The 27,889-nt window shown below is 37.2% G+C and overlaps 1 protein-coding gene across 2 annotated transcripts in view; it reads left to right on the top strand.

The window, feature by feature from the left end:
• SLC9A9 (solute carrier family 9 member A9) overlaps window positions 1–27,889 on the top strand; it is a 222,766-nt gene that overhangs the window by 82,902 nt on the left and 111,975 nt on the right. The window contains exons 7-9 of one of the 2 annotated variants that reach the window (XM_075098872.1): window positions 5,078–5,216; window positions 6,033–6,138; window positions 16,395–16,483. In XM_075098872.1, coding sequence (XP_074954973.1) covers window positions 5,078–5,216; window positions 6,033–6,138; window positions 16,395–16,483 — 334 coding nt within the window. Of the gene's footprint in view, window positions 1–5,077; window positions 5,222–6,032; window positions 6,139–16,394; window positions 16,484–27,889 lie in introns of both variants that reach the window. The other variant, XM_075098873.1, reaches the window with a different exon arrangement.

Raw genomic sequence — 27,889 nt, 5'->3', positions numbered from 1 at the left:
CTATATTTGCCTCAAACTACTGTTACAATTGGCTGCTTTTGCTAGTCCTAAAACCTTCCTGCACTGGTGTGTCTCTTCTTTGCTCTCCCTTAGTTGTCTACAAACCTTCTCTACGTCATCTGTGCTTTTGTTGGCTTAGCATACACGTATCCCAATCTCCTCTCATTTGTTTTCATTCTTGTAGTTCATCTACTTACTATTACTGTGTGAGGAGCTATTTTATGAAGAATCCTGGAAAGCTTTACCAACCTAAAACTTGCCAAGAGAAGGTGTAGGTGTCTGGTGCTACGCAGGCGCTTTCACATCTAGCTTCTAGTTCAAACACATTGTGGGAAACTTACAGTCTGTCCTTTCGGCTTTCCTCCAATACTTTTAGGAAAACTATATAGTTACAAAAGTTGTGTGGGAACAGAAATTGTTCAGTTCAATCCACTGCTCTGAAACCTCCAATTTTTCTAACACAATATAGTGACCTACCTCTTTTTTTTTTTTTTAATAAATATGTCAGGAAAAAAAAAACCCTTCTTTCCCTTGTAAAAACCACCTTGAACTCTAGAATAATTTTCCTGACCTGTTTTATTTTTCTTAATTAGCAGCTGATGAAATCACCATGTAGTTCTCTAATTATTTATCACCTGAGGGAGATCCCAATTCTTTCAATGAAATTATTTTAAGGACTCTCTGACCTTCCTGTATTTTCAGGTATCTTTTTTTAATCTTTTTTTTCCTTTTTGCTTGTTCCTAATTCTAGCATTTTGTGGCACATGACAGTGCATAAAATCACAAAAAGGCTACTGGGCAAGAGGCAGCCCTTTGACTTAACAAGAGGAAAGAAATCTTCCCCTCCAAAAATAATAAGCTGTTTGTTTTCATATTGGTGAAATAGACAGAAGGAGGAAAAAAGAAATAAAACAGTTTGTTTACAGGTTATTTCAAATCATCGATTCCACATCATTCTATTAGAAATTTTCTGCTGTTCACATATATTTTTCTTCTGATGTTTGAGTGTATTTTCTTCAGCATATTGCCTTTTTCTAAAATTCACCTGATACATGTGTTGCATCACTTTGGCTTACATGAAACCCAAGGATCTTTGTGCCTTTCTACTAGTTACAACTGATTAACATCTCTCTATTTGATGCTGCCACACTAGCCCTAGGCACATCAGGCCTTGACAGGAACAAAAGGTAGGATACAAGGTTTAACCCTCACCTACAGATTTCCTCAAAAAACTTCCATGACTTACTGAAAAATCTTTGCTCTAATCCTAAATGCTTCCAGTATTTTTTTTAAAGGAAAATACATTGTGCTACATTCACAGGCTGGGAAAACTTACAGGAAGAAAAGGATCTTATAAATAAATGAGATTTTCCTTGAGAATAACTGAAGGTGTAAAAAGTGATCAATTTAGTTGTAACTGGAAACTCTTTCTATTGCAATAGCCCTTCTGCTTGTCATGAAGACCTTTAGTATCATATCCCCATATAAGTCCACAGAAACATTCTTCATCAGGCTGAGCTTTCAGCCTAAAATGGTCTTAACAGATGAGGGAAGAAGCAGAATGATCAGCATGGTACAACAGGCACTAACTGTTAATCCTTCTTTATGTTTCAAGCAAAAGCTACCATCCTAACTTGCAATGTATTGTATAAATAAATATTGCATGTATTTCCTTTTTGAAAGATTTGAAAGCACTTGACCCTGTCCATTGTTATTTGGTCAAGGAAGCACAGAAGAACTAGAAAGAAAAAGGGATCTGTTAAATAGTTTTCTAATACAGAAAGTGCTGGCTAATCCTTATAGGAACCAGCAAGGAAGCTAAGTACTATTCTTAACTCCAACCTGAAGGAGAGGCAGAGGTTACCAAACTTACATATAGATAGATAGTAGGGACTTGGGCAGGTGTTTGTGAGATAGGTCTATCAAGCATTCAGTGAGGACTCAACAAAAATTTTTTGCTCTGTTCCTTCCACTCTGTCTCATTATGGGTGGTAGATAAAGCCTCTTTGCCATTAGTTCTGTTTATTTATCAATCTCTGAAAATAGTTTTCTAGTGCATTTATTTTCAGGATTTGCTTAATCCACCTCTGATACAAATTTACAGAAATAAACACATTTTTTTTCTTATACTAGTTCAACAATTAGAAGGCCTCTAATATTTAAAAACTAAACAAAGTTTCAAATTCAGTATCAAACTCTCACAGTTAATCAACTGCGACCAACCCCTTTCGTACCAGACACAGAGAGCAGAAAGCAGAAACGGCAAGTCATGCCAGCATGTTTCTTTAACTGGTCTCTGAGGAAAAGGAAGAAGAGTAGAGGCACTGTCGGATTAATTATGGTTCTCTAGAGTGTTAAACTTCACAATTTTGTTTTTAGTTCAAATAATTGCCTTGGCAGGAAGTACTGGAATAAACAGGATAAAATCATGTTCTGTTGAAATACAGCTTATATACAAATATTATCAAGTAAATTAGTATGCATTTCAGATGCTTAAAAGCTAAAAGTTAGTTTTAAAGAAGAAACATATTCAGAAAGAAATAATAGCTCTATTACAGAATAATGCAAAATGAAAAATAGAACTAAATACTCTAAAAAGTATTAGTTAAAAAAGCTGCAGGGAAACCTGAGCTCTGGAAAAATTAAGAGCAGAAACCACAGTTAGCATAATGAGCATATATTGTGTTATGGTGCTTTTAAAAAATCTTGGGGTCTGGGGGGCATATTGAGTAGGAAAAATTCCCAGTAAGAATGAGTCACTCCACATTTGTTCCTGAAATATCCACATTAGGAAGAGGATGCTTTCTTCTAGTTTTCTCCATACCTGAAAGCCGTTGGTAAATTGGAGGGAAAACTAGAACCCTAACTGGTCTTAACAAAGACAGTTTTTCTTGCCTTAAAGTTAACATACTTAATAAAAAGTCAGTTAATGGCTATAGCTTACGTTTGGCTACTAAACTTTCACTCCATGTCAAGATTTTTTTTGCTTTACTTTTTATTGCTGAACATCCCTTCTATGGGCAGAGCCCATCAACGTAATAGAACAATTTTCCATGATTTTATGGTGTAGTCAGGTTGTCCTCTCTGAATTCACCACTCAGTGCTTGCAGCAGCACCAGTGGCACAAAAGATCACTTCCTGATCTATAATTCACTAAGCAATACAGAACAGTACCTGCAGTCTCTGTATGCTTATTTGGGGCAAATATCAGAGAACCAAGCGGCTTTGCTGTCAAGATACATCTAAAAGTTTTATATCTAACAGTTCCAGTTATACTACCAAATAGTTCCAACTTTAAATAACTAAAATGAAGCCCTCCCTAAGTATACAAAATACACTTAGTAAATTAGACTATAAATGCATATAAAATGCATGTAAAATGCATACGTACTATAAATGTACAGTATTACAGCTGATAGGATTTCCTTTGGTAGAACTATTCCATCAGTTTACAGAATGTGTCTATGGCTTAATATATCTTTATTTCACACGGGCTCTAAAACAATAAATTTTGAGTAGGCCAGAGATGACAAAAATTTCAAGAATCATTTGAAGGCAAGAGAAGCAAAGAATTATAATTGACCTGTAGTCTAAGAGAGTCACAGTTGAAAGAGGACTGAAAATTTAGATAGCAACATGTTGTCGATTAGCATTTCCTCTGGGAACAGTATCTTATATAATTATTATATATATAAATATATTATAGCAATAGCACTTTCCACTACAAATCATCTGACCAGTTTTGTGGTGGTGCTAATCAGCATAACTGGAAATATCAGATTTTGGTACTTAGCAATTTCTGTTGTAGCCTATAAGTATTCACCACTCGTATTTAGTAGTGCTTCACCATGTGTCTTTAGAGCCCTTGTGCCTGGTTTACAAACTGAAAGCATGAGATCTGCTTTCACATGTCTTCATGTTATTTGGAGATTCATAAATGAATGCAACTGTTTAGAAAATCCTCCACACAGAGCTTCATCTCTAAGCCTCATCTCCAGATGGAAGACATCAGACTGCAGGGATCGTGTTCTTACTCACGTTTAAGCAAGAGCTTAAAATATTCAAAACATTTTAAAAATTTTACATTTTTAATGCTTAAAATACCAATCATTTTCTAGCAATCCAAGCTGCTTTCTGGACTCCAATGCCAAGCTCAGTACATTTTCTTTGACAATGAACATAAAAGACCTACAGTACTGAAAGCAACAGAACCACAAAGATCTAAAGTGTTGCTTAATTAGTGTTTGGGAGGCTTAGGGCTATTTTGTATCTGTTAAATTTAATGTCTCAACAAGAAAAAAGGCATACGTATTTGGTTTTATTAGTGGTCTGGGCAGATGGCAAATAACAATCCTGAAACTCTCAGAAATGCTTTAGTGCACAGCCTTCCCTTTGGTGGCATCATTTCCCATTCAGGAATACTCTTAATGGCTGTACTCAGGGGTGGGATACAAGAGATAACCTTTGACAACTGCAGCGGTTTCTTTCTGTGGGACAACATTCATCTGTCCGCAAGGTTTCCAGTTGTTGAGCTCCTGATACGCTTTCAGCTCTGTTTATGAAGGGTTACACCAAGAAGGGACCACTGCATGGTTTATGACAAGATTGCTGCTGCAGATTTGGTACCTGCTGTGATTTGTGTTACCCATTTGAGCCTCAGCCATGAAGCTGCACTTTTTATCAAGAATATTTGTGAATATATAACTGCTCTGAAGACATATGGCCAATAAATAATTCAAAGTTATCTATCTTCCCTGCAGTTTTCTTATACACCTACTACCTTTTAATGTTTAGTTGGCCTGGAAACAATATTCTTTATGGCACTTCTAGTACAAAAATGTTTACTGACTGGCAGTAGACTATTGATTTCCAGTATGATACCTTGAAAATAAACAGTTTCCCTCCCCAGTCTCCATGTGCTTTCTCTCCCATCTGCTATCAGCCCAGAAAAGCCTTGTTTTGCATTTTGAGTCCCCAAAAATGTCCATTTTCAGTTATTGATTCCAATACCATAGCAATGTGATTGAATCCATTATTCCTTTTTCTATCCCGTTCCCCCATCCCTTTTTCTTTTCAGCTCTATATCCATTTACAGTCCTAAGGAGAATCCTAATGTGTTTGATGCTGCTGCTTTCTTCCAGTCAGTGGGAAATTTCCTGGGGATCTTTGCTGGATCATTTGCCATGGGATCCTCTTATGCTGTTGTCACGGCTTTAATATCCTTTATGGTTTGTTTTCAGAGAGAAAAACTACATAAGTTGGGGAAAAAAGTGAGATATCTGAGACTGACCATCTTTAGATTGAGCCCAATCCTTTATACCGTTGATGTAAGACTTTGCAAACAAACAGTCAAAACAAAAACTGACAAGAAATTTCACTTGTCAGAATCCACAAAGAACTTAATATGCATATTTCTTTTTACCATTAGGCAACACTCTGACCTTTATTTTACTGTTTGTAAATAATTACATTTTTAGGAAAGTGTTTTAAGGTATTTTGAGTTTAAAACATTAATTTATGAACGACATACTAGCAGTAATTATCCAAAAATACAAAGCAAACTCTAGACTACAAATCAAGTCAGTCACTTTACCTAAACTAGAAGTAAAAGGTATATCTGTTGCTCTGCATTTTTTCTTCTTTTACGGCTCCTCATGTAAAATACCATCATAGAAAGAACAACAATTTTCATCTTTCTTGCATTGATGCAAATGTAAACAAATGCCAGTTTGTTTACAAAACTGCACAAAATTACCTTCTCCCTTTTTCCGGGAAAAGAATATAAAACGCAACCAATTGGGCATTAGTTCAAAAACCACAAAAGTACTTGAAATAACTGACTTGTAGAATTCACCTGCTGGATTTTCCTCTTTGTTTGGGATAATTTAGAAGCTGTGCAGTTTTTCCTGAATTCAACTTGTATAGATGAGTATGGTGGGGGAGCTTGCTTTCTTTCATCTTTTATCAGGTTGGGGCAATTTTAGCTTTCAAAACAGTTGGGTTTTTATTTTTCCTTAGTAATCTTTTCGCACTTGACAAAATTTACAAAGCTGTGTGAGTTCCCTATGTTGGAGACAGGTCTGTTTTTCCTTCTGTCCTGGAGTGCCTTCTTATCAGCAGAAGCTGCTGGTCTTACAGGTAAGCATTGCGTTTTATTGAACAAAAGCAGCTTTATTATATGCCTCTAGTGTGGGAAAATGGCATGTTTATTTGGGCATGGCGTCATTTATAAAGCTTCTAAAAGGCAGTTGCTAAATTGGAGATCGTTTCATCTTTAAAAATAAATCTGTAGAGGCATTGAATAGTTCTTCCAGACAAAGACTTATTAGATCAGGATAAAGTAATCAGTCTTTCCTCCCTACGTTTCTTACATTGTCCCATCCCTATTAGTCCCACTATTTTCTGCCCAGCTATAGGACCAAAGACGATGGTAAGTATGAGGAAGCAAATATACAGTGCCATGTGACTGTCAGAGACTGTGTGCCCCTCTGCATGCACTGCATGTCCTGGTCCCTTCTCCTTTTTCCCCAACTTTCAATGACTAAGCAGAGGACAGGGTCATCCTCAGCGAGCGCGCCTCCATGCGGTGTTCAGTGTGCCTCCATAAACACCTTTTGCAACAGGAGAGGTACAGTCATGTCCCAGTGACAAGTAGAAAGACCTGTGATCTGATTGGTTTTTCATTAACGTGGAGAAAGAAACTGCGTAGTCACAGTCAAGTACGTACCCAGCGACTGCTTTTTACAACATAAAGAGTCTGCAGAAGTTTAGGCAAAAATTGTAAATGGGTACAGTTTACCTAGACAGCAACCTGTTGTATAGTGTGATTTGAAAGAACAAAGTTTGTAAGAGCCCAATCGTATTAATGTTCTTGATGCTGTCACCTCTGAAATCTAGTGCTCTAATTAATGTCAGGGAAAATCAGGGGAAGAAAACTGCTTAATGGAGTGTTAATGCAGCCCACTGTTTTGTTTGCAAAATCATTCAAAGCCTTTTGAAGTCAACAATTATATTTCTGCTGAATTCTATGGAGCCAGCATGTTTCTTTTTTAATATTAGGCACACAATCAAACTATTTCAGAATGGATATTAACAACTGCATCTTTTCACATCTCTGCCTTATTAAATATACAATGTTGTATCCTACTTACTGCCAAAATCTTCAGGCCAATTAATAAAAAGAGGGTCACATGAACTGAACAAAAGGGTGGTATTCCATCACGTGGAGAAAATCAGATACCAGCTGGAATAAAAGTCCATTTTGTGTCTTTATGCTTAACAGCTCTTAAAAGTGCGACATGATTACCGCATAAAAATGGAAGCAAAGAAGGATAGTTGTTAATGACTTGCCTCCTACTGGAGGTAATGATTTCCTAATCCCGTGACTTCCAAGGAAAGGCTGTTTTAAAATACATTCCTAGCTGAGAACAAGGATGCTCTGGTTTAGCAAATGCACAACTGATAAGTTATACGTTATACCCTAAAAGTAGTTTGTAAGGGAAACACTAATATCTTTCAAAGCCTCAGGTGCTGCACCAAAAGTAATTTCCATTTCTTGGGCATAGGAACAGACTGTATGTCAAGACAGAAAATAATTGGCATGTGTCTTTTTTGCATACTGCAAATGTGATGACAGACAGCACAGTCTTCCCTGGTAGCCACTCTGAAGAGAGTTTAATTTCTCTTTTCTTTTGAAATATATAAAATATCTAAAATAAAAGACTTAATTATTGAACACCACAGATGGTTCTTACAGCAGCCACGGTAAGGAATTTTAAATGGAGGGAGGGAGAGACAGAGAGTGGAACCAAAGTAAAGTTCCAATTTAAGGGGAAAAAATAGAAAACTGTTGGGAAATTTAGCTATGTCTTATAAATAAAGGAATTTATAAAGGCATATAAAAGACAATTGCTCTGCCAACACACAAATTCCAAGGAAAACACACCAAGCCCTTTCAGGTCTGTCACTAGCTTTTTTTTCCATGGGTGCGTTCTGAGTTTCAGGTGGAAATTGTTTACTCACACTGTTGTTAGGAGGTAAAGTTTAATCTTGAAAGTTTTATCAGTTGAGTCTTTGTCATTTAGTTTCTGTGGAAGGCTTTTGTCAGAAGCTGTTAGGATGGAAAAAACTCATGAAACCTTTCTTGTAGCTTCAGAAGTTCAAAGCTGTGTTTTGTAAATGCATTGACTTTATTAATACTGTGCTAACATTACACTTTAGAGTGGATATTTTTAGTTCCATGGTTTAACCAGTTTTGATGTTGCTTTCATCTTCTCTCAGTCTCATCTGGAATAGCTCCAACTCCCCTCCTTTCATAATACTACTTTAAACTTCCAGTTCAGCAGGAGAATTATTGCAGCGGTTAAAAATTTTCAGCTACTTGGGCTCTGTTGGAAGTACAGGTTTCAGAGGTGGCTGAGATTTCTCATACCCATACTAAGGAAATCTGTGTAAAATGTATTTATTGCTTGCAGTCTCCTACATGGGTATGTTACATATGAAGCACCTGTTGCAGAAGGTATGGGGAGCATAGGGGAAAGCCAGTCATCTTTCAGAATACACACAGCTCTTGATCCATACTCTAACATTTCCAGTCTTTACCAGTGTACTTGCTTTGCCCTTTGTCTTACTTAACACATCCATCATCTGGTTTTACAGTCAAGTGTGTCTATCTTCAAAAGCAATCATTAGAATTAAGAGAGCATCATAACCCATGCAATGACACTGCTGGACTACTCCATTCAATGAACTAAGTTCCTAGTTCGAAATCTTTGATGTCAGTAGACTTGCTTCAAAAATGAGCTCAATCCATTGTACATCTACGCCTGTATTTGCCTTCATTTTCCTTGGATGTTCTTTCCTCTGTTCATTCCTTCTAAATGAACTTCAAAGGATTAACACTAGACATCAGTATTTCTCTGTAGCTATTAAGCAATGTAATTGCAAAATAATTTTATTCTTATATTGCTTTCCACACTAGTTCTTCAATCACTAAGAGCCTTTTGAAGTATGTCATAATTTTTAAATAACAGGCTACACTATTTTTTGTGTAGGTATAGTAGGTATAAGAGCTCACTTGTTTTACTTGTGGGTCTTTTAAATAAAATGGAAATGGAGACTAGTACAGGTCAACATTTTATAAAATATTTTATTCCTGTTCTTCAAGATATCTCATGATATATAACACACCATATATGGTCCTGACCCTGGTTGAAAAATGGATGTGATCAAACCAGTAAATCAAAATAAGAATTTGGGATGACTACACAATTATTGTTATACTGATAACTATAAACTATAAATTAAGGTTATGGTTATTAATCTTATAGCTATATCATCAAGCTGTGACATATGCATTATAAATTGATTCTTATATCGTAGAATCTAATTTGTGTGCACTTTCTGATTTGCCCCGAAGTATATTATTCCTGACTGCTGAGGAAAGTTGTAATAACAGAGTACTATAGTAAGGTCAGTGTTAATATAGTTGCTTTCATCTTCAAACTTTGTTACAGAATATTTACAAGTACGCCATAAAAAAAATCCTAAATAATTTAAGTTAAACATTTCTCAAAATAAATGAGGAAATACATCTTGCATTTATTAATTGCTTGTTCTCTTGCTTTATAATTAACAAATTTACTAATTTTTAACTGATCACTCAGTAATTAGTCTGTGAAAGATTCCATGATGTACATGGGCATTTAATGTTCATCTCAGTTAGAACCTCTCTATCTACAGCTGTTTGAACTAAGTAGATATTCAAATAAAAAGAGATTAATATACCTGCAAAAATGCACTTAAATATGTGTATGTGAATTTATTTGCATTTATATATTCATTTAATGCATATTTCAAAATCATATAGAATTTATCAGTGTAAAAGCACCAAAATTATGTCCAACCACCTCTGATTTTATGTGCCAAAGTCCTGTGCTATGAAGCTAAGACAATAGATCTTGAAAGACAAAAATGTTGGAGGGGATCATCTTTGTTCCTTTACTGTTTTTCAACGCCCAGCCCAAAATGATTGTTTTCTGATCATCATAAAGGAAATACCTTGTGATAACATATTACTGCTGCTTCCTCACTCTCAGAATTTCTTGTCTGAACACTTCATGATATGTATGACACTTGCCTTCTTATTCAGGGGCTCACAGGAGAGCACAGTCTACTTAGTGAGAAAGCTTTTCCTCCAAAAATAAGCAAGCAGCTTATTATGACTGATGTGCCCAGGACAAGTCCGATGATCTGGTCTCTCACTGGGGCAGTTTTGTGCTACCTTTGTATTTAGGACATCACAAGAACAAATTTCACCAACTTCCATTTCCTTTAGTACTCCTGACAAAGTGAAGTTATTCTCATGGTTGTTCACTGCTCCTGTTTGCTGTAATTTCTCTTGGATCCATCATCTATGTACCTCTTTGGGCTTTTTTAAAATGTTGTGACCAGTTCTTCTTGTATGACTCTCAGAAGGGATCTATCAAAAGATTTCTGTCTGCAGTTCTGAGCACTGTGGGCACAGTGCAGGTTGGTACCTGCTTGGCTTTAGTTCACTTGGCTGGCATTATCCCATAAAAGGAAGCTATTCTATTCTGCGCTTTAAATTCTCACCTTTGTGGTTTTCTTTCATTTATTCATCAGTAATATTCTTTAATGTGTCATACAGAGAAGCAGGTAGACTTCTAGTAACGAGGGAGAAGGGATAGCTTGGCTTCTAGGTCAGAAGGAAATAGATCTCAACCCTTAACCTGTAGTTCGCCCACTCCTAGTAAGAAATGATGAATTTTGGGTCTAATTAGGAAAGCAGGCTCTTTATAAATAAGATTTGCACTGCTGTGCAGATGACAACGGGGCAAGTTTGCCACACATTACTAATCCATTACTTGCCTGTAGGACTTCAGAGATGGCTTTGGATGGTCTATGCAGTGTTCTAAGATGGGGAATGTCAGGTGGATGCTCTTCTTCAGAGGATGTTCTAGACATACTTTGCCGACATACAAGCTAGGTCCAATATTCTGTGCAGTTTCAGTCATCCCATTCACCCTTTCAATAGCATCACTTCACCAGGCTATGTACACACTTGAATCAGTGCTTAGGTCTGGCTAACTTAGGTCCTGTTGTAGCTATAGCCTTTTAAGACAGGAAGGGAGGAAGAGAAAGTTGCTTGTTTTTAGAGAAAAGTACATATTCTAGCATGGCATTAGGCTGAGATTGAGGATCAATTGCATAAAATGAGGATAGTGGAGTCTTATTGCTAGTGGATAGGTTCAGGATAAACAAGGTAAGCATTCAGCATGTCTAGAATAAAACCTGGTGTGTGTCACTGTAGGAGTTCCAATCTAAACTGAATGCAGCAATTCATGTGGGGTTACAGAAGTACAACACTGCGCTCAGGTGTCACTTGAAGCAGCCAGGTGCAATGCCAATGATCATTCCTCAGATGAGGGCCTTAAAAATTCCCTCAGCTCTGCCTTTTGTTGGTTTCTGTCACTTCAACATAAAATCAACCTCAGACAACTCCAGAGATGAAAGCTTCATGAACAAAGCACCAGCTTTGGTTCTGTATTGGTGCAAGTCTGGTGAAAGAAGCCATGAATCTTTGCTTCAGTATCAAAAAAATGATTAGTCACGCTTCATAGCCTCAGTGAAAACAGGCTGAATAGGGATATTGTTGCTACTGGTTTTATATCCCTATTACTGCAACAATCTGATGCAGAAGACAGTGCCTCATTTCCCACCACTCACACATTCAGTCTGAACTGGGGTGTGCCCTGTAGGCACTGTGGAGATATTCTGGCATAAATATGACTCCAAAGCGAATGCTATCTGATTTAAATAATTTCTCTATTTCCCAATCCTCATTATTCTCTTTTCCCCACATTTCACTGCCTTTGATGAAAGACCAGTTCCTGTTGCTTGTTGTACTGTGGGACGTGCAGCACACTGTGCATCATTAGAGAGGCATCCCTGAAGCTCTGGAATGCTTCGAAGTTGGGATGAAAACCAGTCAGTTTACCTATAGATCTTTTCAAATGAAGTTATATATTTTATCCACTACCTTGTTTCCCCAGAAGGAAGAGGTTTGGGGATTTTTTTCTAAATTCCCTTTTTTACCACTAAAAGACCTGGTAGCTGTCAGACTTATTGTCTCAGATTAGCAAATTCTGAGGTTTAAATTGTGGCCAATCACTTCCAGGTTTGTATTAAAAGCGCGCTATGCATGCTGTCCTTCTCTGATAAAAGGCAGACTTTTCTCCAGGTTTTCTCTTAGCACCAGATATTGAAAAGCAAGGGTAGGTCCCCTTTTGCCTATCTGTGAAATGAATTAAAAAAAAACTAAACCTTTCTTTCAGAGACAATATAGGAATTATTTTTTAGATTAACACTTGTAAACTAATGCTCACACTATCATGTTAATGTTCACACTGTCAGCAAAGTACTTTTAAAGATATGTTCCTCCTTTATCCTATATTATTCCTTTGATATTACCATTTTTTGTCATAGTAATGATTCCAACTACAAGTATTCAGCAAAAATAGTGTAAGAATAAGTTCTCTAGTTGTATAAGCAGCTAAAAAGCTATCCTTATTTCTCTGTTACGTAACGAGCAAAAAAATCAAATAAAATGGTAAGCTTTTATTTCTAATAAAAACTCTTCAAAGAGGTTGAGCTGCAGCTGAAACTTTACAAGTGACTATCAACATTTTACTGTGAGATTTCTCATTTTCTTATATTAAGTGAAAAATTTCAGTAACTTTATTTATAGACACAAGTGGCTGTATTGCACTTAACAACTGATCACCCATTTCAACTCAAAAGATTCCCTGTCTACGTTAGGCTAGCATTTTGTTCAGCAATTCTAGCCCTCAATATCTCAGTAATTGCTAAATTTGCCACTTAAAAAGGAAATAAGGTAATGGCACTGAAAAAGTGAGCTGAGTCTCCTGAAACAACCTGAAAGTAAAGCACTGAGCACTAAGGACTGGTAAAAGGACCATCTCAGTTTATCTGCCTCCCTGCATCTAATAGGTACTTTCTGTTTACACTTCCAGTATTATTGTTATTTGTCTTGTTTCTCTGTGAAAGAAAGCCTGAAAAAGTTTAACAACCTAGTTTATGTGCCATACACAGTTCATACAGTATTTCCTAGCTTCAAAATCCAGCTTCAACAGTCTTACAAAGAAATCCAGATTGCTTTTTCCTTCTAACTAAAAGTTCTGTATTTGCCTCTTTAGGTACTTCTCCTTTCTTTGTAGTTGCATTAACATGTAATTGGTCATAACTCTTAAGTAATCATTTTTAAGGAAATGCATTACAAACAATTCTGTCCAAGCTGTTTAATTAAGCATTCATTGCCAGAGGCATGGCTGGTACATAGTAAGCCTTCAATTGTAGCAGTTAAAATATTCCACTGCATTCCCCCAGTCTTCCCTGGAAACAGGGTATTTGGTTTCTACGCTTGCATAATTGCATGGTTCAGATCATTTATTCCTATTGTAAAACCAGATTTAGACTATTTTATTCCTCATGTCACTCTCTCAGTTCTCTCACTACCCATAATTAACAGTTTCCTAGCAGTCAAAGAACATTTTATAATCCTAGGTAAATTTAATAGCCAATTTTTAAAAATGCAAGACTTGGCATGATGATGATTCATGTAAAAAAGTGAACCAGAAGCTCTTATCTCCATTTCTGTTACTGAGCCTGGAGCTATTGATACTTAGAAACATTACTGATTGGCTATATTTTTTAACTGAAATTTCATTGTTTGAGCGTCCCATTGCATATTATTATTACCCTGAGAATTTTTTAACTCGCCAGATAAGTTCTGCACAATCAAATACAGTTACTCAGAAAAAAAGACAGACTCATTTAAGAGAACAATTAGACCTCGCTAAAAACATTAACTTCCTGGAATGTAGTTAGGCAGTGACAATCTCACTAGTACCCACATTATTTACTGCAAATAAAAGTCTTAGTGCATTTAGAAAAAAATATCAAAACAGTCATAAGAAAATAAATATTAAAAAACAAAGACACAGCAGCTAAAGCTCAGTGGAATTTCTCTTGGCTGCAAAGACTGTGTTCTGTAGAAGTAGTACAGGTAAATTTATAATACAAAGAGAACCCAGAAGCAAAGAAAATGTCCACAGTGGTTTGTAGGAAAAAAAGATTTGCTTTCTCTTTTTCTTTCTGATGGCAGTTATCCCTTGTGCCAGATTAATCTCAGAATTTTTTACTCCATACTTCTTTCTTCCATCAAAGGCATTAATTAATGCCAGGCCTCAGTTCTTCCCAGAAACATGAGAGGCTTGCAAGTAAAGAGAGTTGGATTTTCTTGGACAATATTTTCACAATTAGCAACCAAAAAGAGTGAGAAACTTGAGAAAGACACGATAAGGTATTTATTGCTTCAACTGGTATGTGGCAGTGTGCTGCTCCCACACACACACACTCCTCCAAATGAAATAGTTTCAGCATTGTCCAAATTTTTACTTTTCCATATTTTCTTATCCATACATTGCTTTAGGGGAGGAGGATTTTTCACCTACCTCCAGGGTCCTCTTGCTGCTAAAATTTGAACATTTCAAGGCTTGGATAAGCCTATTAAAGAACCTATTGAGGCACCAGCATTTTCACCTGACACTTGTTCAGTACCTTACCATCCATCTACCTGTGACTGTGTGAAGCCTGGCCTGCTTCTATTAATCCTTTTGAAGTGGCAGATTGTTTTATATTGGGTTTGCTGTGCTAAAGCCTGCAGCACTGTAGATCCTGCCCCCTTACTGAGCCTCTTCTTGCCAGCCCTTGTAAATTCAGGAGTCACCATCCTGGAGAAACTGGAGGAAGCCCTATCCAGTTTCAAGTCCAGGACTTGAAGGCACAGACTGGGATTCTTCAGCTTCCAGTAGAACTGCCTTATGTGTTTCAGTTCATGCTAGTTTAACCCAATAAATGCCTAGAAAGCTGCTGCACAGCCACATTGCAAGGATGGATATTGCCTAAACCTGGACAGGTTGTCTTTTCGCCTCAATATGTTTCCTTGGATTCATCAGTATTATTTCAGTACATCAGCAGCCTATGAGCTAAAAACTACCCATCAATTTGCAGAGCAGCCCATGAGGAAGCAGAACTAAAATGCTAATTAGGGCATGTTGTAGTTTTTAGACAGGAGGCAGTCGGTAGAAGGGCTGAAAGGCACACGTACTAAAGCACTGTGGGGTGGATGGTAGAAAACTGCCTCTGTGCAAGCCCTGGAGGTCACGGGCATGCAGCGATCACACTGCAGGCTGGCTTTGTGAAAAACAGTTGTTGCTCAGGTGGTGCGCACGTAGAAACTGGGCAGAACTAGCATGCTCCACATGCTTCAGGAAATGTGTATGGAAGTTTTCAGGGGAATGATGATTGGAATAGACACAAACAAGCCCTTAGCTGTTGCATAAATAATTATCTATGTAGACATTCCCCAAGTTTAAGAAAAGCACAGCTCTTTCTTCCTCCATGGGCATTTATTTTTGTCCTTCTATTTTCTCCCTGTGTGGGTTCCTTCTGCCTTATCTGTGTCCAGAGCTGACAGGAAATTGCAGTTACAATCTTATCAGCTACTTTAATTGTAATACTGCATTACAGTGGCTTTACTCAATGATTCTAGTGAGTTAGGACCAGGGCCAGGGAGGAAGCATTCAAAATAAGAAATATCACTGTAATACAAATGTATTATTATTCCTGACAAACATGCTGCCCTGCTTCTCAAGACCTTCCACAGGCTGGCAAGTATCATTACTCCACATGGCTACAGTCATTGACCTACTCATTCTGGGCAATGCAGTTTACACCTGCCAGAGCATCATTTTTAAGCAATATGTCATTGTCCACCTTGCACGTTGTTACACACTGCTTATGATAAGGCTAACAACCAGGCACAGACTGAAAAAACTTTCCCCTCTTGCAGTCATTCAGTACCAGGCACTCTCAAACCATTTAAATGTAATAAAATTATTTTTTCCTTTCCTATTCAGTCTCTGCCAAAATTTTCAAATAGTCTGAATCCTTCATGTTACAGTTATGTTAGTCTTGCCTAAGTGTTGGTCAGATTATGGTCAGATGTTACCGTCTATTAATTCAAACAAACTTTCTACAGTTTTGGGCCAAATACACAACAGTGGAAATGCTAGGAATGCATGACGGACCAAGTAGAAGACTCAAGACCTTCATGATTTTTAGCAATAAAAAAATCTTGTTTGTTTGAAGGATGCTCTTATAAACGTATCTTAAAGATCTTTTGTTATAAAATGCTGTTAACAGTCTAATTAGCTTTTTTTATGCAGCCCTTTGACAAACCTAAGTCAGAAAATAGAAGCAGCTAACTCTGGTTTTTCTCTGAATTTCAGGTATCGTTGCAGTCCTTTTCTGTGGAGTCACACAGGCCCATTATACCTACAACAATCTGTCACCAGATTCCAAAATGAGAACTAAACAGGTAGGGCATAGAAGTAACTGAGTTTGTGTCTTCAACGGGTATAAGGAATAGACAAAGGTACTGGAATATAGCTGGATAGGATTCGTTAATGCAAAAGAAGAGGCTTACATCTTCACCAGGTGAAAGGCTGAAGATTTTGCCAGAAAGAGAGTAACGATTCTCTGGATAAGCAAAAAATATAATGCGTTTTTCCCAAGAGACCTGAACTGTCAGCTGAGGAGATGAAGGGTAAGGCGATAACAGTTTACACTACCATCCATACAAAAGTGCTGTGAAGTTAAGGAAATCAAAGACCTCTGGTAAATAAGAGAGAAGTGGTCTGAGAGATTGGATCCATGTGGATTTTTGCAAAGGGACTATATAAACTGCAGTGTGGCCCACAGACTTGAGCAAGGACATTGTTTCATTTCTGCCTCATTAAAAATCTGTCATAATTAGAAAGATTGTAAATATTTTTTAAAACTTAGGGCTGTTCTCAGTACTAGATATATGGCATTGCAACGTTCAAAATACCTTTCAGCACAAGGAGTAATTTTGGACTATCTCACCACTACCTAGATCCCGTGAGAAGTCATTTAAATGCAGTTTTCTTCCCTTTTAATGTTGACATGTATGTCCCAAGAACCCCAGGTTGTAGAAAATCTATCTCCTAGACAAAACGGAAACATATGGTCCAAGACTATAATTTTCATGATGCAATCTGGCACCTTTTTTTCAGCAATTCCTCTGTTTTAAGCATTGGAAATTTTACGTAGAAGATTTCATCACTTCTTGCACTTCTGAATTTAATCAAAAATCCAATTTTCCATCAAAAAACAGTTTGATAGAAAAAATACTGGCCACAGTATCAGTCCAACTGTCAGACAGTCTCAGATTTTAAATCACAAAGAAGTTTCTGGTCAGTACTTCCAGAATAAAGTGTTAGCTATTGAGCAGGATAAGTCTCAATTGCATTTCTTCATACCAGCAGAGGCTGATGCTTTCGAAAAGTAGTCCAGCAGAGAAGAGAACCTTTCTCTGAGAACTGTATCAGAAGGGAAAAACATTTATATCTGCTGTAGAATTGTTTCTCTTTTGCAGAAATACTGAACTTCATATGCCATTACTACCTTTGCATATAACTGTTACAATTTGAATGCGAGGCTTTTTCAGGGATTCATCTGCATGGCCTGGTGATGCATAGCCTCAGAGAGAGAAAGAGAAGAAGAAAGGGCATGGTATTTTTAATTACATGTGAATGTTTTCAACAACAGAATTAACTAACATTTAGTTTAAATGCATACTGGTTTTGTTCATGTTTACTCTTTCATTCCCTCTCATTCAACAGTATGAAACAAAATAGTGAAAATAAACTGAATCTACCCTTGAACACACAGAAGAGGGATTATGTGTTTCTCTATGGAGCTATGAGTTTTATGCAACCCTTCTATTCTGTTTTTCTCTTCCCCCATAAGCTCTTAATCCTCAGCCTCCTTTACGATATGGTTCAAAAATTGTTGTTAAATTCCTTTGAATTCTTCTAATTTATTTTCTAATCCAAAGATTACCCTTTCATATGCAGCTGTTTCAGCGAGACCTGCACTGCCTCTTTCTCTCCCCACAAGAGTTCTCTTCAAGCAAATTTACTAAGCCACACACTTGGCATTCTCATATTCGTATATGGCTTCAGTGCATTTTAAATGAATATTGTTGCTCAGACAGATGGCTTTGCTCCCAATCTAAGTAATTTTTATTACTCATTACTGGCCAAAAATCAAGGGCTTTTCAGTTCATTTATAGAATTATTCCAAGGCAGCATCTCTCTATTGTTACTACATGACAGATCTTTCAATAAGTACTGGTGATCTGTAATGCACACTGACAAAACAGTGAGTTAAGGCTGAAGCTAAAGCTAACAAAAAACATGGAAATTAGATTTAAAACTGTAAATAAGATTGTGAAATTGCATTAGCTGTTTTTAAAGGAATGCTTTTTCTCTAATGCTTTGCATAATTTTCTTTATATTTTTCACTAGCTGTTACAATTTCATAGCTTGATGGTAAAATTTGGAATACAATGATAGAGGTGGTGTTTCTGGCCATGATACTGAGTTCTGCATTTCTCATCATACCTCATCATTTCCTCTAAAAGAATAAATAAGGAAAAAAAAAGACCAGTATGATTTTCTTCAGATATTGATATAAAATGAAGACTTATCTACAGTTCTTAAATGAGAATTTAGGAACCTCTATTAAGAATGCCTGTTAAAAGATGGCAGGTAATTATTAGTCCCTGTATATCCTTTATTATCCAGTCAATCACCGTTTAACACTGCATGAAAGAGAAACATTAGGTTTCAGGCATCTGAAACTTACAGAATCTGAAAGTATAAAGTAACACAAATCTTGTCACAAACAATGGATTATTTTAACACTATCATAAGAAAAGTAAAATAACAAAGATTTAGTGAAAAAGCGGGTTTAGAGAGTTTTCATTCAATCCAATTATCCCAGTTCTCACCAGGGATTTATAAACATTCTCTCTGTGTGTTTTTATTGTTTGTTTTTTACATGAATGATGTTTTATGGCAGTATCTTTAAGTTATCATCATTGACCTGACCATGTAGTGATTTTAACATTAAAATTGACACTGCCATCCGTGGCAACAAGATTAGGTCAAACAGAGTGCTCCCGAGTTTCATACATTTAAAGTTTAATGTATCCAATATATCTTTAGTGAAGGAGAAGATGAAACTGCTAGGACCTGATCGAAAGCTATTTGATTCTGTGCAACTTTCTCTAGAATTATTTACAGCTGCTAGTATTACCTCACGTTATGCTGCAGGCAAACAACAGTTGCTTCTAAATCTCAGGACATTATAGTTCAGATTTTACATTGGGTTCTTCAGATGTACAGTTGGGTTGGGTTGGGTAGATTTGCTCCGTTACAAGTCAGTCAGTGGCTGGACAGATTGTTGCTAGATAAATAGAAATTACTGGTTTATTGAAAGTGGACAGACTAACTCCCTACAGCTCAGCTCTAGAAAGGGATGCATGGACAATACTGTGTTTTCTACAGGAAAAGACGACGTTCCTTGTTATTTTTTTCTCTCTGCCATCTATCAGTTTCACTCAAATGCCAAGCAAAGCCTAGAACAGTTTCCTAGTGGTGGAGTACTAAGAGAAGCTTCTCACTTTCTCTAATGGCTATAAATGTTATCCATCGAATTATGAGTTATACAATTTTCTTGTTACATTACTTTATCTACAGGGAACAGCCACAACGAAGAGACCAGGGAACAGGGCAATACCTCTCTTTGGTTATGTGTGCAAGGGTATGGAGAATTCTGCTTTCAGACAAAACGCAGTGCCAGTAAGTCATAAATTCTGGAAAGGGAATTCTGAAACGCATCTCCCATGGAAGTAGAGACAGGGAACTACTAGAAGGCACAAGAAAGCAAGTCCTGAGAGCAAGGGGGTATGTCACATATACCCCTGCCTGTCTCCATTCATTCCACTCGTCTAACCCTTGTTTACGTAGTCACGTCTGAAATAGTTGTGTCTAACAAGCTCAAGAAGGTTGCTTTCTCAAATTAGGTGTAATAGCCTTTCTAACCACATTACTAGTTAAACAGTTACTCCCATGTTTTGCTGATCCTGAGAGCAAACCCATTAGGGAGCGCCTGCCTTATAGACAAAAGCTTCTGGCTGTATTGTTCAGCTGCCCTGGGCGTGGAGTATGCACAAGATGCCACATTAAGATTTCGGAGGCCCTTCACCTCCAAGGCTTTACACAAGCTTGAGAAGAGGGTAAAGGTAAAACAAGAGAACTCAGTGCTGCATAATTTCTGAGTAACTTCAAAGCATGTAGTCTTACTAGGACTGCTTGAGCAAATTAACTTACACTGAAGGACCAAAAGTTCAGACTGATCTTTGGACTTTGCTCACTGATGGACAAAGTACTGATTGCTTCAAATTTTAACCTCCACTCTATAAAGCAGACATGATTATCTCTGATTATTAGAAGTCATTGCTGTGCAGAGGAGCAGCTAATATCTCCTGGAAATTCCTTGAAAATACATTAAGTTTTCAAAACTTGTTTAGTTCATTTATTAAATACATTTTCCAACAAGGAAACAGGCTAGGGATCAATCAGCAGATTGCTGGATCATAAACCACGTTTGGTGTAAAAGGATTGTGTTTACAAGCATATTAATTTAATGCTAATTAATCATATTAATTGAAACAGGCTGACAAAACAATCATGAAACATTTTTTAAATTCCTCAAAAACTGTAAATCAAATCATTGTAGTCTCAACCCTACTATGTCATCGAATAGCCTCAATATGGACTTGATACTGTTCCATCTGTAATTATAGACTCACTTCTGAAGCAAAACAGAACAGGAGAGTATAACTTTAAAAGTATGGCAATGGAGATGTCCAAATCTGCTGGGGTGGGGGGGAATGAATTAATCAATCCTGAACAGCAATCAGACGTTTAATAAAAAGAGCACTGTAGGACTAAAGGCAAAGAGGTGGCTGAAGTCAGGTTTTGGCTCCTTATATCCAAATGAAGCACCATCACCGCGATCTAGTCGTTCTACTGCTTTTCTGCTGGCCTAATTATCTTATAAACAAGCTACAAACAGACTTACGCTCAGAATTGATACAACAGATCTCCTTTCTCTCCGTACACAATACAACAGCTGTATTATAGGGTTCTTCCATCAGCTCTCTTTTTGTAAGAACAGAAATAAAGCCCTGCAAATTCTGCTCCAGTACCAGAATGCTTTTTCCCAAGTCTGTTGTTAAAACCACATGCCAGGAACTGCATCTTTCTATAAGAGAAGGGAAGCAGCTGAATGGAGATGGCTATGGACCACTACTGCCAAAACTACATCAATCTGCTGTTTGCAAGGGGTCCCACTCCAGATACCTAGCACTGATATTGTGTTTGGGAGAAACAGCCCTCTAATACCATAGAGAGCAGCAGCACCAACAGAAATGGGTTTAGGGCCCCTATCTTAAACCTTCCCTAGTCACACAGGACATGTGTGTGCCCTGTAGCTTTGGTCCTGCTATTTTCGAGTGTTTAAGAGACCAATCAGAGCTGTGCTTACTTCTAAAGCACACAGCCTATATTAATTTATCTCTGGTTAATGCCTACTATTTTCTGTTATCAGACATTGAATTCTTTAGAGATAATTAGTTTACACTTCTAGAAAGAAAAGGCCACACAAATGTCAGGATATAATGGCTCTTACAATTCAGTCTCTTGTCTTTTAAAAAATTCAAGAGTATTTCTAGACTGAGAAAAACCCTACTTACAGCAAAATGTCCTCGATAATTAGCAAAGAAGCAACCACAACAAAATATAATTCTCATCCTTTTGAAATGAGCAGCCTGATTAGCAGCTGCTGTTGTGATTCGTTCAGGAACTCTACTTCGGAAAAAATGGCCTTTAAGGCACTGCAAGAGATCAGGTGTTTCCACATAAATGACTGGCAGATATAAAGACAGAGAAAAGACAGTTATCTTTCAAACAAGATGACCACCAGTACCAGATTCTAATCAGTGCGTATGCACTGTGCAGGAGGAATCTCTTCTTCCAGCACACAACAATCACAGTGCCTGCAGGAAAATTTCATACTAGAATGTTTTTTCATTATCTTCTGAGGTATATAGCACCATTGGCTGTCTGATATAAGATAACATATTTGATGGCTAATACTCTGTCTGTGGCTAAACTGGAAATTCTTTTTAACTAATACCTGGCACTCAGGGCTGGCACACTTCCAAAAGTATACAAGAGGTCCTTGCCTAAAGGATCCAATAAAGTCCAAATTCCTAGTTAGAATTAAACAGGTTGCATGCATGAAGTACTTTCTTCCATTTAAGTGGAGACTGAGCACAAAAGTTAGCTCTGATGGGCGCTGCCTCCTTCTGTCTCATAGTTCTCTTTCTACAGCTGAACAAAAAAATCCCACCTAATTTCCAACCTCCTTGAAACCCTGCAAGTTCAGGCTCAAAAGCTAAAAACTGGGGCTTCAGGTGGTGTTGCTCAGGAAAGAGTCCAGGTGAACAACTTACGGTGGTCAGTAGAAAGGTCTGAAGAAGCAGCTACTTCTGATAACAAGAAGAAATGAAAATAGCATTTGGGAAGATTTATTTGTGTTGGAAGTTGGAATAGCATTAGTATAGTTTTTCACTTGTTTCAGCCAGTTTTGCTTGAAATAAACACTCTGGAAGTGAGTTACATTGAAGAAAAAAACTTATTCTTGTTTTCTTATCTTTTACCCAGGTTCCCCTCCACCTTTTTTTTTTTTTTTTTGGAGACAAGGCCTATAGAAAACCTTAGTTTTGCAGCTGTTCAAAATGATCAGGGAGGACATAGAAATACCCCTGTTCTTTTTCTTTCTGAGAGAAAAAATGATACAGACATAAAAAGATTGTAAGCACAGAGTTTAAAAAAGAGGAAGAAGAAAAAGACTGATTTATGCTGCATTTAGCATACAGCTATTAAGATTACATACCTGGAGTTTTAGGTAGAAATTTCTGCTAACTTTGAGACTTCTAACTTATACTGAAAACAACAGAAGTCACAGTTTTAGACCCTCCTAAAAGTCCAAAAGCTCACGTCTCTAGATATGAGCTATCATTACAGCTCTAGCCTAAGTACCCTGAAGAGAAGCAACCCCTCATTCTTTTCCTGCACTTTCCCTTATAACCTCCATGTTTCCCTCCTGAGGCACTAATGAGCTCCAGCTGTGTCACAGGCGTGCTGGCTAAGCCATGTATTCCCAAGCTGGACTGTCATAGCTTGCTCACTCAGTGCATCTCTGCACAGCCACTGGGTCTGTTACAAACAGGCTGCCCTCGTTTATAAATTGCCTTCTTATCTCTAATTGAATACGCACCACATGCGTAACGATTGTAATAATTGTTACCTTTAAAATGGATTGCAATTGACAGGAAGCGTACAATGAATTCCCGTTCTCTACGCAGCTATTTTCCATGTTTAGCAGAAAAAGATGAAGATTGGAAATGTGCCAGATGCATTGTTTGACCAGATGTACCATAAGATCTTATGGAACCCTGTAGAATAGTATAATGCTATAAAGAAAGCTAAAGCCACTTACTGTATGGGTTTAACAAGAGGAATCATAACAACACAAGAAAATCTTGATTTCTGTAAAAGGAATTATACTACCATGTCTTTCAATCTGAATTTCCTAACAAAATCCCTCATTATCTGACTGATGCTCTTGATTACTTAACCATGCTAAAAGAGTGTTAATCGGCAGTCTCTTTACGTGCAGCTCCCCTTAAATTTATGCGGAAATGCTGTAATTGTTTCCTCTCTTTTAGCTGTGAGCTACGTGATGGATGGTAAACAGCTAGGAAACATTGCTGCAAGTAAACTGATAACACTAGACTTTGTAACTATGGTATATTAGTAATTAGCTGCATAATTTATGATTTATATATGATTTATATTAAACTAGCTGCCACCCTACCCATATTACTGAAAATACTGGGTGTCCATATACAGAAATGTTATTAGAATATTCAGTTCTATACTTCATTCTTTAATCTCCATTTTTCCTCTGGTTTTGCATACCTGTTTTAGTGATTCCTTAACTGAGAATGTGCAGATTTCTCTGACCTCATTAGTTCCCATCAAGCATGTCTCCCTTTGTCATCAGCATTTTGTAAAGAATACCATACTGTAGTATCTTACACACACACCCCTACGAACAAAAATAGTATTTTGGACCTATGAAAAAGAGTTCTTCTCTTGAAAAACAAAGGAAAACAACTTTCCCTCATTTTGCTTAAGCACAGAAACTGGAAAATACACATGCTCAAATATAATTCATACCCTGAAGAAACCCAGAACTGTAGTGAAAGCAGTATTTCTACAAAGAAGCCCATCTTGTTGAAAAACGATGTCATTTTTGATGCTGATAGGCTAAGGAGCATAATGCCATATGCAAACTAGTTTCCAAATGGATTCATTACTGTTTTTGTAATCTGTTTAAACATTAAACATTTTCTTTAAATATTAATAAAGTTCTTTGATTGTTAAGGTTATAGTTTACTCTTTACAGCACAGTAGCAGGTGCCAGCAGTTAGATAACATACCAGCTGGAATTAAAACCTATAGGCCAAAATCTCATTGACATATGGAGAAATATGTAATGAAATTCCAAACTGAGACACATGCTGTAGTTTCTTTGAAAGGTGCCCTGAATCACAAATGAGACTCTCATATGTCTTCATCTGTGCAGTAGAGTCAAACTGTATGGGGCTATGCAAGCTACTGCAGAATCAAAAAGCTGGTCTGTATAACTTGCAGATCATGTTACTGTGTCTGTCTCGATCTTCTCACAAGAGGTTTGAAGAGTGACCTCTGAAACATTTTTTCCTTACTGTGGGTAGCTAGCACTTATCCCTAGTTTTTAAGTCTGCGTTCATGCAAATATCCACCCTCGTACCCCACCTGTGTAAAGCACATCTAGTTTTGTGAAGACAGTTTTCTCTTATGGACAGTATGTAGGCTGTTAAATCAAGTCCTTTCCTAATGATTGCAACCCTCATCACTGCAACCGTGAAATGCACAGGGAGAAAAGGCAAACCAAAATCAGCCTAATCCTGGGCTATGAACGTATTCTTGCATCATTAACACGTAGTGCTGAAACAGAGCAGGCTGCAGTTTAACATCACATACTTAGGGTATATATGGTTACTTTCATTTAAACTATATCTTATTCAATTCTGCGTTTTGTAAAACTTCACAACTACAACATTCCCTTAAACATGGAGTCAGTCACAACTCTTGTCAGAGAATGCATGACAGATAAAAAAATAAAGGTAGGACTCTTCATTTAAGCCTTCATTTTTCATACAGGCAAACTAATTTAATAGAGTTTACATCATGAACCAAAGCCCTTTGACTTTAATGAGATTTGGCTTATGTTATAAATGAAAAGGTTCCAAATATAATTAATATAATGTAAGTAAAAACACATTCATTCTTAAAATATAGTTGTGTCCTAATGGTAATAATTTTCTCTAACTTTTTCTTTGTCTGAAACACTGACACTTCACATTATTGTGTTAGATTATTTTAGTACAAGATTTATCAATAAATTCTCCAATTACAGAGTGAACCTGTAGAAAACATAATCTGTTTCGTATTTCTATGCATAGTACATTATACTGCTAAATTGGATGCAGTAGAATTATTAAGCACATGTTTATATAGTTTTTAACGTTGGGGGTATTATTGTTATAACCCTGTGTTGCCTTACACTTACATCAGTCTGTGTCAATGTGTTCATAATCGCTCCTACTGTGGGGTCACTGTGTTTGGTAAAGAAATTGAGATAGCTATTTCTTGCATCGTTAGATAGCTCACACTGCGATCTTTACAGAGCGTAAAGCATTTTGTCACAAATGCGCGCTGACCTCACCAAAAGAAGTCCATGTGGTTTGGGAGCCAGCAGCTTTACTGACGTTTTGAGGCCCCTGCTTCTCCTGCAAACAGCAAAGATCTTGCCCTGCCCAGAGGATCCTGGGGCAATGGGAGACCTTAAGGAATCTCAACTGTTGTGTGATTTCTGACAATACCAAACTGCTATTAACAAAGATCTCTTCTTGAAATCTCAAATATATTTTATATATCTCTCCTTTTTAATTTATATGATTCTTGCATGACTGCTGATCCCTCACAGTTCTCTTTCTAGGGATATCACTTGCAAAATTCCATATCAGCTAAAAAAATGGTCAAAATTTTTTATAAGTATGTAGCTAACATTAAAATTCTCGCACAATAAGCTGCAAGAAGAAAATAAATACATGTAAATAAGGCACTATAATAGTCTAAAGCACTTGCCAGCATCCCATCTTTTTAGTGACTGCACAGCTGTGTTTCCATTACACGATTAATAGATTTTCTACCTTCAAAAGAGACATTTGTACAAAGAGGTAGCACAGTTCAAGAAATACTAAACAGCTGACTATAGCTCATCTCTTTCTCATGGTGCTGTCTGTGGAAATAATTAAGGGCTAAAAAGCCCTTTGTCAAAATCTTTCAGATTAAATGTCTGAATCATGACTAGGATTCAAATAAGCGCCCACACATTTTGGTACCTACTTTCATTCACCTAAAATAATGAAAATAGCATGCAAGTTTAAGCATCTGTTTCAAGCTTTTGACTTTTAATTCTGCTTCAGTCACACTAGTTTAGGGGGTGTTGACCACCCTTTGTCTCCACTGAACTTGAGAAGAGTTCCAAGTGCTTGAGAATTCCAAACAGACATTCAGCATCCTCAGAAGCACACATGCATGTGGTGACTAATTCTTTTCTTGAAAAAATGTTTCTCTGTATGAGGTGCCAGATGATACTTCCCTAGTCCACCCACCTTTTGCTTTCCTACAGATTTTTATCAGGGTTTTTTTTTAAGGTGCATTAAAGAATGACTAGATGTATCTTTTCACTACATTTACTTAATTTTTTGTAAAATGAAGTGCCCTGAGCTCTCAGATTTAAGTACAGTTGAAGTTCTATCTTAGTTTAGGATTTTTAGTTTCTGCTTGGTTTACTGTCCATCTTTCTTTGTTTTCTTTTTTTTTTTTTTTGGGGGGGGGGGGGGGGCGGCGGGGGGGGTGTTAGGGCAGGGCTGCTATCAGTTGTAGGATTAATAAAACATCACCAAGGAGACCGCTTGTAATTTAGGAGACCTGAAAACACTGGAAATCTTTACAGTACTTTCTCCAACAGCTTCCGTTCTGTTCATTTCAGCCAGCGTCACATTATAGCCAGATGCAAACCTGCCCCATTGAAATTAATTGTGAAATTATCATTTAAATTCAAATAGCCACAGGCTTGCTTTGGGTTTGTGGACACTTACTTTGAGGACAAGATTTCACTTTTCAGTCTTTGCACCCTAACAACATCCAACTGCTGTAGCTTTTGTAGTTTTGACATTATAAATCTTTGCCCTGTTTGTGCTTAATACCACATACTCCTCCCCATTGGCTTTTACACTACTAGTGTATGCAGACACATACACACGTGCACACATACCCACACATGCATACATGTACACTCAGTGCTATGTAAAAGGCACATATAAACAGCACTGACAATTTCCTCAAAATTCATTTTCTCCAATTATCCTTCATCTGCAATTTTTTAATGTATTTCACAGATACAGGTGCAGGGTGTTAGACAGCCCTTCACCAGAGGCAGTTATTTACTCACAGTGGAAGTACCAAGGTTGCAGCCACTTCGAAGAAACTTGTATTTGATTACAGCTTTCTTGTGCTTCATCCACAAGTCCTTTGTACTGTTTTCAAAAAGTACGCCACCAGCGAGTATCTGACATTTTCTGTATTTAAGAAACTGGACCTTTCAC

Source organism: Phalacrocorax aristotelis, chromosome 7 (genome assembly GCF_949628215.1).
Source record: "Phalacrocorax aristotelis chromosome 7, bGulAri2.1, whole genome shotgun sequence".
NCBI classification, from domain to species: Eukaryota; Metazoa; Chordata; class Aves; order Suliformes; family Phalacrocoracidae; genus Phalacrocorax; species Phalacrocorax aristotelis.
The sequence above is the reverse complement of the archived record's forward strand: the minus strand, read 5'-3'. Positions and strand labels throughout refer to the sequence as shown.